Below are 12,533 nucleotides of genomic sequence, written 5' to 3' on the forward strand. Positions count from 1 at the left end.
AAACGGTTCAAGGTCCAAAAGACAGTTTCAGTGAAAACTGTTCAAAGTTTAAGTTTTATAAGCTCGAATGGTCGCCTTGCTCTGTTAGGGTTAGGGTTAGGGTGTGATGCGCGTTCGTGACCCTCCTATTTGAACTCATTCATCAAAATGAACAAATCTTTTCCCGAGTCAACTCGTTCATTTCGTTCGTTGAATGAACCAAATAATTTGTTCATTTTGATAAACGAGTTCGAACAGGAGAGTCACAACAGCATCACAGAACAGAGCAAGGTGACCATTTGAACTTAAACTTCTTTTTTTTTTTTTGTTATGAGCGATCGTTTCGCTTGATAAGACCCTTATTCATCGTCTGAAATCGTTTAAAGCCCTTTGAACATTTTGCAGTTTGCACTTAAAGTGTCTTTTTGACCTTGAACCGTTTGGTTCCCATTGAAGTCCATTATATGGAGAAAAATCCTGGAATGTTTTCATTAAAAAACCTTAATTTCTTTTCGACTGAAGAAAGAATGACAAGGATATCATGGATGACATGGGGGTGAGTAAATTATCAGCAAAAGTTTTTTTAAAAGTGAACAGCCCCTTTAAAAGTTTGGGGTCAGGACGATTCTTTAAATATTCATCAATAAAGTCTCTTATGCTCATCACTGCTGCATTTATTAATGTTTACACAAACACTAATACTGTGACATTTTATTACAATTTAAACGTGTATTGTGATAGCAAACAGTGACTTTAAAATGTAATTTATTCATGTGATGCTCCAGAAATCATTCTAATATGCTGATTGATGCTATCAATGGTGAAAACAGTTTTTTTTTTCAGGATTCTTTGATGAATGGAAAGAATATCCAATGAGAAGGAGGGGATATTCAGGGAAGAGAAAGAGCAAAAGTTGTCAGAAAACACAGACAGAAAGAGTGAAATCTTTGGGGACTCACTGGTGTCCCCCTAATCTCCATAGCAATCTGGATTATGGGCTGGCGGGAGGGGTCTTTTCTCCGAACGGAAGAAAGGGGCGCACGGGGACGCCACGGCGAGGGCTGTGAAGGGATTTGGGGGTGCTGGAAGCTGCTGTTCCATTGTAAAAGGCTTGAGGCTGAATAGAACCTCCATGTCCTCCTGTCTCCTTGGGTTTTAAATCCACCTATAACCAGCTAAGCGTGAGTAATCCACCTAAACTGTGAATGAGAACAGCGAAAGCCCATTCACAGTGCTGGGTGGGTAGGAATTGATATATTTATTATAGGACACCATTTTTCCCAACCCGCCCCCCTTTCCTTAGCCGGCATAAAAGTAGTCGGTCGCAACCCAAAAATGAGTCACAGGTTCATACATGTTCTGATAGGGTTGCGGAAAGCAGGGATAAAACAATGCTAAATGGTAAATGCAAATAGGAAAATGCAACTAACTAACCATACAATCTTGCATTTGCAGGGTGGTAAAGAGGCTTGCCAATTTTTGCTTTGGTTGTTGATATCGAAGGTTGTGTGTCCAACCAAACTATTTGGCATTTTAGCATAAAAGCTAGACAAATAAGACAGATGTTAAATGGACAGGTTGTGAGACAGCATTCATTTGTTAATTCAACTTACTATGTTAAGTTTTCACTATCTCAACTAGTATTGACTTAACTGGAGTATGTGTCGCCTCAACTTAACCAGTAATGTTAGTCTCATTATTTATCGCAAGATCATGTAACGTGAGAGAAAATACCAAATTAAGTTTAATGAACATACATAACTTGAAAATGTAAGTTATCATCTTTCAACTAAACTTTTTAAGTCAATGTTACTTGAAATAAGTTGTTGGGTCAACTATCTTAACTATGTCAACGTTTTAAGTTGAAAATACTTATTGAGTATGACTTATTGAGATTGAGTAAACAAATCTTAACTGAGTCAAAGTAAAATGTAAGTTGAGTGAACATTTATTTTTACAGTGCATGCCAAGTCACTACTTGATGTCTAATGTTAACCTGAAGCAAAACCAGTTGAGAACCTCTTCTTTATAAATACTGCTGTCAATTTAAAACATCATTTTAGCAAATGCCATCTAATAGGTTTATGTCAATGTGTGTGGTTGATTTCTTAATGTTTTACTGAATAAAAGCACTCTCTAACAGATGTTTCACCTGAACTCTGGATTGGTTCTGGTAGCGCCAGGCGATTTTCATTGTGTCTGGATTCTCTGGGTCGATCAGTTGACCCTCATTGGTTTTCAGGCTGGCAACTTCATCCATAATTGGAGAAGGGAGTTCCTATTTAAGAAAATAATTATTAAAAAACAACATTAGTTAAAGTTACCATGAAATGAAAATGGACGATTCTTATTTCATTATGAAACATTGCAGTATTTATTATTTATCCGAAATGCATTTTAGACACAGAAGAACATGAAAAATAAAAAAATAAAAATCCAAAATAGCAGACTTCTATAATGTTTATCCTATTTTACATTTGACAAATGCGATCTGAATATGGCAAGACATCTTGTTCCAATAGAGGGATTTAAAACTATAACAATTTTTATCCCATTTTTGAAAAAGAAAAAAAATAGCATTAATCAACCAGTTCATTGACTAACTAAACTGCTACATATTTTTATATTTGACAAATCAAATATTTGATCTATTTTAAACTGTATCTAGATAGACTAAAGCTAGTTTAAGCCACTGTCTTGGCCAGAACTCGCCTGTGAAAAGGGAAATAAAATGTCAAGTGACCCGTTTTAATAAGGCCAAAAGTATGAACAAACACATCAAAATTGTGCAAGCACTTCAGAAGCTGTTGTTTAAAGGGACAATGTGCACTTTATGTATTTTATTATTTAAAATCAATATTTTTTTGAATACTTTATTTTCAGCTTTTCAGTTTACAAAAACAAGTAGACTAAAAATAAAATAAAAATAACAGTAAAAAAAAAAAAAAAAAAAAAAAAATCCCCCTCCCTACCTCTCCAAAAGGGTGCTCCAATATTCTACAGTAGAAATGTAATGTAACAATGTCATCGAGGTCAGTCACATTCTAATATCACATTATCCACATGATCAAGATAGGGTTGCTAAAATCAATATTTTTATTCATAAATATGTCCTCACTGGTGTACAAATACCTCTGCCAATTATCAGACTTATCCTCGTAAACGAATAATTCATTATCTTGATTTACATGGGACGGGTAGGTCCACGGAGGTTTCCATGTAGTTCCACCATCATTCATACTGTAACATTCGTTTGTTCGTTGAGTCAAGTTGCTGTTTGTTTGAAATAACAAACCTGTTCACCCGACGAAGTGCTATTAGAAGACATCCTGTCATAGCTTTTTGGTACATTATGGCTACTGTAGTAGATGCAATGCATATTTGAAAAAGCTAGGCGCTGGAGAGCACAATTTGTTTGAATGCAAAATACAATTTTACCGCTAGATGGGAGAAATTCCTACACATTATCCCTTTAAACAACAGGGTTGATTTTGTCATTAATGCCAAAAAAATGCCAAAATGAAGGTGGGAACCGTCTCCCTTATGGGAAAATTCATACAGACACTGCAATAACAAAAAACAGAGACTGTTTCACAAACAGTCTGAAGGGCAACAACAGGCCCTCATTAAGCTCGTGTTAACTGGGGGCCAATCAGGGGCCAGCGAGAGCAGAACTCCTGTCCACTGTCATTAAGGTGAGACTCGTTAACGTTCACAGGTAACTCCCTGAGCTCCCACACAAAAACATTCATGTATCAGTCTGGGAAAGCTTACATGGGGAAGGAGATGAGAGAGAAAACACTGCCTATGCTTGGAATGGAATATTAGTGTACTGCCTAAAGCACACAGTACATTAGACATTGAGAGTACGCAAAAGACAACTATACATATATATATATATATATATATATATATATTTTTTTTTTTTGTATATATATATATATGACTCCATAGTAAGTTCCATAGTAAGACTATGGAAGCTTGTTTCTGCCACAGAATGAAAAATAAAAAAGGTAATTGCGACTTTTTATCTCACAATTCTGAGAGATAAATTCAGAATTGCGTGATATAAAGTCACAATTGCGTGTTATAAAGTCAGAATTGTGATATATAAACTATTCTGAGGGTAAAAAAGTTAGTCTTTTTTTCCCCTTAGAATTTGCCTGATAACTCGCAATTGCGAGTTTATATCTCACAATTCTGAGAAAAGAAGTAAGAATTGCGAGACGTAAACTCGCAGTTGTGAGAAAAAAAAGTTTGAATTGTGAGATTAAAAGTCGCAATTCTGTATTTTTTTTTCCTCACAATTGCGAGTTTATATCTCGCAATTCGAACTTTATTTCTCAGAATTGCGACTTTGTTTCTCACAATTCTGACTTCATATCTCGCATTTGTGAGATAAAAAGTCGCAATTATTTATTTATTTATTTTTTATTCAGTGGCGGAAACAAGCTTCCATATAAGATTATGTGGCAACAAATAAAATAAAAATAAAGTCTGATCAAATAGTGGAGCAAGAAAAGATGCAAATAATGTTAAAATAAGACAAAATAAAAACTAAAATAAATAAATAAAATATAATAAAAAATAAATAAAATAAATATAAATCATTTTATAAATATAATAAAATAAACATGTGATCAAATTATAAAGAAAAGATGTCAATGAAGTCAAAATATAATTTCTAAAATGTCTGATAATATAACGAAGCCAGAAAAGATGTCAAAAAACAAAAAAAGCTGATAAAAGTATGAAGTAAAGATGTGAATGATGGTGAAATAAAAGATTTTTTGATCAAATGAAACAAAAGATGCAAATGACGTCAGAAAAAAATAAAATAAAATAAATAAATGTCTGTCAAACAATAAAGCGATGTTCAAAATGTCTGCTCAATTTGCATGCATTGTGGGATAGACTGTAACGTAAGCTTTCCTATACTTTAAGAAAATCTGCATATTTGCTTACTTGCATACATCTGCATATTTGCTTACTTTCCTGTAGCTCAAACAGTAGTGTGTTAGTGCTTGCAACGCCAAGGTCATGGGTTCGATTCCGAGGGAATGCAAGAACTGATAAGAATGTAAAATGTGTACCTTGAAATGCAACGTAAGTCACTTTGGATAAAAGCGTCTGCTAAATGCATAGCATAAATGTTAAATGTAAATGTATGCAGACTATACATTGAATATACACAGCAAAAATACTAGTCTGATATTCTATTCCAAACACACACAATAACAAAAGTATACAACACAGAGAGGCAGCAGCTTCAAACAGTCCATAGACCAAAAGTAGATGCATAAATTAGACCATGCCAGAGTCATAATAACACATACAGACACTGTGTCATGTTCAGTCAAACTGTTCCCGGCCAAAGCTGAGAATACTAGTTTACTACTAAAGACACACAGATTTATCAAGGATTATTGTTTTGAGGGCCAGGTACTAGTTATACAAGGAGAATACGATTGTAAATAATGCATTGTGATGTACTTGGACTTGACCAAAGCGTCAAAGCGGCCGAGTGCGAACACTTGATTTGATTCTTACCTGCATGATCTCATCAGGGTGATCTCGGGCGGATGCCAGGAAGAGTTCATGTCCGCACACAACTCCCTCCGCCAGGAAGTACTTGAGCAGCATGCGGGAGTAGCTGTCATAGCGGTCCTCTTCTGTGAACAGAAATCACCATCAATGCCACATACATCAACCCAAACTGCATCAAAACAAAGAGCGGTGAGCCTCATGACGTGCGTCATGACAAAACAATGGCCAGAGAGTCACCATCGGATCACATACTGTAAATATCCCAACATGGAGAACAAAAACAACACTAAACTTGGCTGAAATAATAGAACAACTGTTTATTCTGGTTGCTATTGATGGCAAACACACTCGCCACTTTATCGTATGTTGCCGAATGGGACGTCTGACATAGGATCAGAGGCCAGAATGATTGTAATGGATTTAATGGTCAGTCCATCAGCACCTACACCATACATGAAAGTACACCATTCATACACCATGTATGAATTTGGCAAGCTGAAATGTACAAAAACAGAACTGAGGAAAAGAGAAGGGAACAGCTGTCTCGATCTATCTACAAGCTCTTCTTTATCCTCAACCTGGTGATGATGAAATCTCCATCAGATGCTATAGAGACAAAAATTGGCTAAATTAGATTCTGTCGATACTAGTTCTTCTGAGGTACTGAGATAAACATTTTCACACCTGCAAACATGTTTCATTTTCTTAGTGAGAAGAAAATCTATTACGGTTACATTTACATTATTACAAGTGTACATATTAGTACCCTGAAAGCACCAAGAAGGTCTATGATAGGCTAGCTGAAGAAAGTTATTTGTTAGCATTGCCAATTTCTTCCAGTGGCAGTTGCTTGTGGGGCAATAATCAATAACTCTCATCTAAAACATCTATTGAACTGAACATTTTAGCTAGCTGGTTTGTCTGGACGGTTCAAAATTAAACAGTTAAAAAATTATTCACTAGGATTTTATGTAAATATTTTTCCTAGCAAAGCAATATACTGTATAATATACTGTAATACTATAAAATAATAATAAAATACTATATAGTATAATGGAAAAATAAATATGTCAGAAAAAAATGATCTGCTCCAACTGAAAATAAAAATATTATATTATGTAAATTACATCAATGTTGTCTATTCAAAAGTTTAAAGTTTGTCTACGAATCTAAACACTTTTTTTAAAGAACTCTATCATGCACAGCAAAGCAGAATTCATTTGGTCAAAATGCAGTAGAACATTTAATATTATGAAGCAGGACTAGGCTACAATTTAAAATTCAATTCAGTTCAATACAGCAGCTTTACAGAAAGTGCATTTCAGAAACGTACATGGATTAATACATTTAGTTAATCATGTAATAATTTAGGGCATAACATATCGCCGGCGTTGAGTCGTCTCTATAACAAATTAAATGAAAAACGTCCATTTATTTATTAATTTTATTTTAAAATGTAATGTACTCCTGTGACGTAAAGCTGAATGTTCAGCATCATCACTCCAGTCTTCAGTGTCACATGATCGTTCAGAAATCATTCTAATATGATGATTTGATGCTCAAGATACACTTATTTTTAGGGCTGTATTCAACCAAAGAAATCCTTAGTCGACCAAAGTCGAGTCCTGCTCAACGATTAGTCGACTAAAAAAAAAAAAACGTGATGTTTTGATTAAACATTTTTTAAACAATTTTCATTGAGCATTTATAAAACAACAACGAAAAAACATCACAAATAAATAAAACTATAATAATAATACAATTCTTTGAAAATTAAGTGATTTTTTAACTGCAAAAAGTGAAGAGCTCTGTCCTAGGTCTACAGTCCCAATCGCGCACCTGACCACACCACACGCTGCAAAAAATATAACTGCTATCTTCCACATAATGAAAAATCCCAACAAAAGCTCTCGTTTATACAGGCTTTATATTCTTCTTTACTTTCAAAGCTATGGGTTAACTTTAGTCCTGACGATCAAGGCGTTTTAAACAACACTCAAAAAACCCCAAATAACTTAAAAACAATACTATAATAGGCTGTAGGACCGCGTATAGGTTTATTTTCGTTTTGTTGCATTATTTAGGCTATTTTCAAATGCGTCAAGTGTACAAATAAAAACGAAAACATTAAGAAAACACAATCTATTGAGTCAGCATGATATAGCCGTTAAAAGGCTGCTCACGTCTTTTGCGCGCTCAAGTTCGATTTTAAATATAGACGCGCGACTTGCGCGCTCATAATGGCAACGCGATCGCCTCCCTCCACAGTCTTGTCGTCTTTGTTTTAAAATGCAGCAAGACAAAAGATTTAGATTTCCTGGACATTTTGTCGACTAAAGCCAAAACAAGCAGCGTTCTAACTGAATGAATACAGCATCCCTTACCGAGCGCGAGCAGCAGCGCAGTCAGCCACAGGTGCGGTTCCCGAGTGTATTATGTGTGTGCGCTAAACTGTGGCGCAGTTACAAAAATAGCCTAAATTAAAGCATTTTAAAGTTGGGGACAAAACATAGGCTAATTATATTTAGAATACAGTAATAAATAACTGCTTATAAATGAATAAATATCAAGGAGTAAGTCGTTGAAAAATTCCTTCTATTGGTAAAAAAAAAAAAAAAAAAAATGCAACTGGTCGACCAATAAGAATGTCAGTCGACCACGACGGCATCGACCGATTAGTCGACTAAACGACTAAATTTGGCAGCCCTACTTATTTTGTTTCAAATGTTTAAAACAGTTGTGTAGCCTATTTTGTGGAACTAGAAAAACATTTGTTGGCATGTATTTTCACTTTCAATAGAAAGTTAACAAGAACAGCATTTACAGTATTTGAAATTGTCAAAAAAAATCATTACAGTCCCATTTAATCAACTTAATGTATCCTTGCTGAAAAAAGTACTAATCTGATTTGGACCTCTGATCAACGGAGTGTATTTTTTTAATTTTATTTATATTTTATTGTAAATTAACTTTAAAATCAACTTCCCAATTTGTTTAGTGCTGACGTAAAAAAAAGAAAAAAAGAAAAATCTGGTTGGTTTTGATATCTGGTTAACAACGTATCGGCAATGTATTTCACAATATTTCTTTTTAAATACACTTACATCACTTCGCACAACCCCCGTTAATCTGACTTCCTGTAATAGCGCTAAGCAATGGTACTCTAAGAAACATTGACAGTCTGCTTCTTCCTCTCCAACTCACACTTCCAGTTTCAACCTTCCATTCTCTCTAACAAACACCCTCAAAGTCAAACCCACACAAGTCTAAAGCCTGTGTGTGACCTCTGAAGGATTCCTCCAACAGCAGGACAGAACGAGGGGTTTCCTGTCCTCTTCCCGACTCTCCCTACAAACCGGGATGCCTCTCATATTCCATCACCAACGGAAGAAAAAAAAAATTCCTCAGCTCTTCAATTTGTCATCGGAAGAACTCCCCTCTTTCTTATTGATGTGTTTCTAGGTCAGCAGGCCTTTGTGGCTTTCAGCGGCCCCGACAAAGACACCCAGATGGGCCCACTCGAGATGGGGCCTATTGTGGTGGCGTTTCTATGGCGCCTTACAAATGAAACCTGCGGGTGCTATTAGCCTAGCGGGGGTGTTTCTGGGGCAGAATGAGATGTGTTGGGGGTGCATATCTCTGATGTAGAGACTCATATCCGTCACCCAAAAGGTGGGACATCTAGAGACTTCCTATCTTTTCTGATGCAGAGAGAAGCCGCCTCTTTTGGTGAAAGAATAATGCAAGTGGTGCTTTAAGCATGTGTGTGTAAGGCAGTGGGAGTGCAGCGAGTGTGAGTCAGTCACTCAAAGCTGCAGGGGAAATTTGGGTCAACACTTCTGCCCTCCTGCCTCCATATGTTTGCCGTCTGAGTCCCACTGATTCACAGTGGAACCGGTAATACAAATCTAGATTAAATGCGCAACCTCTCGGGACACATCTATCATAGATATTCGATTTATTTACTGTTGCAGCAAATAATAACAGCTCGATTTTTCTCTACATAAATAGCCTACAACTTGGACCCTAACCTAAAAGGTGAAGTGTTTATAGTTCACTATTAAAATAGTTTCTTAAAGGGATAGTTCCCCCCAAAATAAAATTTGTCATCATTTACTCAGCCTCATGTTGTTCCAAACCTGTGAGTTTCTTTCTTCTGCTGTAAACAAAACAAAAGATGATATTTTAGTATAGTATTTTTTTTGTCCTATATTGAAGTCAATGGGTGCCATCAACTGTTTGATTACCAACATTCTTCAAAATATCTGAAGGACATGAATGAGTAAATGACAGATTTTTCATTTTTGGGTGAACTATCCCTTTAATACGCATACAAAGACAATAACTAAGGCATACATGCACTGAAATATTTTTAGTTTTTTTTATTTCTGCATCCCAACACAGCAACACTGGCTAAACCAAATGTGTAATTTTGGGGGTAGAACTATCTATTTAATCAACCAATGGCAGGTCGGATGAATGTTCATTTAGTTTGGTGTAACTTGTAATGCAGAAATTACACACTTCACCTTTGTTAACATCTGAAAGAAAGAAAAAATGAAATAAACTTCTTTTACATAATGTGTTGTATAATAGATAAAGTAGAACATACCATTTAGACAGATCATTTCCTTCTATTACAGAATAAACATATCTCTCTCACACACACAACAGTGGTATCTTTGTGGGTCACATGCTGAGGACGCAAATGACCTAGACAGGACTCCATAGATCATAAAGGACCATGACCAATCCAAGTGGAAAAAGGTCAAATGAATCCAAAGAATAGAAATTTGGATGTAAAAATATAAGATCCTCATGAATATATGTTTGGAAAATAATAAGCACCATCAAAAGAAATAATAATTGAATGAACAAAAAAAAGATATGGTGGTCATACTAGAGTGGCGACTTTCTTAACCTTATGTCAAAATAAATAAATGAATAATACTGAAGAGGAGCAACAAAGACCCTCAATTTTGAATCAGTCAAACTACTCTAAACTGCTGTTAAAATCACCATGTCACAATTTTTATTTTTATGGGATTTTTTTTTTTTTTTTTTTTTACAGGGTTTATTTTAAATTATTTATCTGTGCACTTTATTTTTTAATCGTGTGCCCTCAAAATCTTTACTCAAAATAACTTCCCCTCCCTCTTGCAGCGACATCTCTTCTCTGATGACGTGTTTACCCGTTACTCACAAGAGATCCAATAGCAAACCACCATCCAATCAGTTACCAATGGACAAAATCAAGTCCCCCCAACTTGTTCAATAATCAAAAATAGGGAAAGAAAAGACATGCAACTTCTATTGGAAGGTTACATGCCAACTATGATAAAAAAAACAGCCTGCAATCAGAGGTATCATCATGAGCCATCAGCCTACTGATCCTTACATTTGTAGTTTCATAAGCAACTAAACACACACAATTTACACTTTTTGTTAAATTCCATTGGCTTTGTACTGTACTCTGCATTTTCCAACATCTCTACAAAAGATGAATCTACATATAATGAAAACATTATTTTTTATAATCCCTGTCCACTAGCCATTATGACATGCAAAGCAGTGGCTAAGAGAAAGAATATAGCCAGAAATAAGAATATCTTAATCCTAATGAAATGACGTGACATGATAGTATAAATAAATAGCTTCAATGCTTACCTACAAGTAGCAGAGTCCCAACTGCCAGACCACCACCTAAATGGAAAAAAATATATATTTTAATAACATAAAATAATAATGTGTTTTTCTATCCATAACAATCAGAAAGGCTCAAATACACCTACATAGAAAAAAAAATATTCTTTTGCATATTATACCAGCTAGTATTTAGCATTATTATGTGTATTCACAGCACACACACACACACACACACACACACACACACACACACACACACACACACACACACACACACACAGTGCTTAGCATAAGTGAACACACCCATGCTACAGGTGACTAAAAAAGAGGAATACAAAATCATCATTTGGAAATTGTTCTTAATGCCTTTATTTAAAAAAAGCAAAAACAAAAAACAAAAAAAAAGCAAAGAGCAAAAAATCCAACCTTTAAGGACACCAATTTTCTTTGTGATTGAATAATGTGTCGTACACTGGTCGTACATAAATAATACCTTGACCTGGTGTTTAAAATTCACCATACCTATAGATTGCCATATGGGGTACTTTCCATAAAATCATCTCTCAATGCACATCAAAACAGCTATTAGGCTAACTGAAATAAACCATGCCAATCTCTAGGTACTGTATGGTGAAGGGTATGTGATGATGTGGGGCTATTTTAAATCCAAAATATATATTTATATATATATGCTGTGCGATGATTATAGTTTTAGGGGTAGGATTAATGTGAAGGGACAGAATATACAGTTTGTATAAGGCGTGAACCAGACGTGTGTGTGTGTGTGTGTGTGTGTGTGTGTGTGTGTATATATATATATATATATATATATATATATAAAACCCTTTTTATCAGTGTTTTTTTGGTCGTTTTTTTATACATGCCAGGATAAGGTAATCATAAACAACAACACGTATATATTTCATATATAACATAAAATGTCATATAATGCAAATAAGCGTAACGTAACGTTAAAAAAAGTGAAGACTACCCTGATATTTTGATTGATTGGATTAGGGCATTTCTCGTTTAAAACAGACAGTGTGGGGCAGTATTGCAAACAAAAGTGTATTAATGCTAAAGAATTCTTACAGTGAGTGAGCTCAAACCGAGTGAATTATACTAACCAATAACGTAGTCAAGCGAGCTGACGCCAGATGACAGTAAGAGTTGTCCGTTCTGTACAGACGGTCTGGTCCCAGGGATAGAAACGAGTTTGCTGCGGGATTTTTTCTGAAAACTAGTTGTGTTGCCTATGCTGGAGGATCCAGCCATGCTTCTAACGGGAGCCGCCATGTTTGTTTCTGTTGACAGCAACGGCGACGACTCTACGGCCAATCAGCGAATGAATTGTTGTGTTC

General features: G+C 35.4%; 1 protein-coding gene across 2 annotated transcripts in view; it reads right to left on the reverse strand.

Moving 5' to 3' along the window:
• elp4 (elongator acetyltransferase complex subunit 4) overlaps positions 1–12,503 on the reverse strand; it is a 97,290-nt gene extending 84,787 nt beyond the window's left edge. For both annotated transcript variants that reach the window (XR_016168265.1, XM_039659328.2), the window contains exons 1-4: positions 12,300–12,503; positions 11,194–11,229; positions 5,530–5,651; positions 2,132–2,257 (exon numbers count right to left, since the gene is read on the reverse strand). Coding sequence is in view for 1 of the 2 variants with exons in the window: in XM_039659328.2 (XP_039515262.2) it covers positions 2,132–2,257; positions 5,530–5,651; positions 11,194–11,229; positions 12,300–12,468 (453 nt within the window). In the remaining variant the exon portion in view is untranslated. The remainder of the gene's footprint in view (positions 1–2,131; positions 2,258–5,529; positions 5,652–11,193; positions 11,230–12,299) is intronic.
• Positions 12,504–12,533: the final 30 nt, after the last annotated feature.

The sequence above is a fragment of the Pimephales promelas genome, chromosome 1 (assembly GCF_988280905.1).
Source record: "Pimephales promelas chromosome 1, fPimPro1.hap1.1, whole genome shotgun sequence".
In the NCBI taxonomy this organism is placed as follows: domain Eukaryota; kingdom Metazoa; phylum Chordata; class Actinopteri; order Cypriniformes; family Leuciscidae; genus Pimephales; species Pimephales promelas.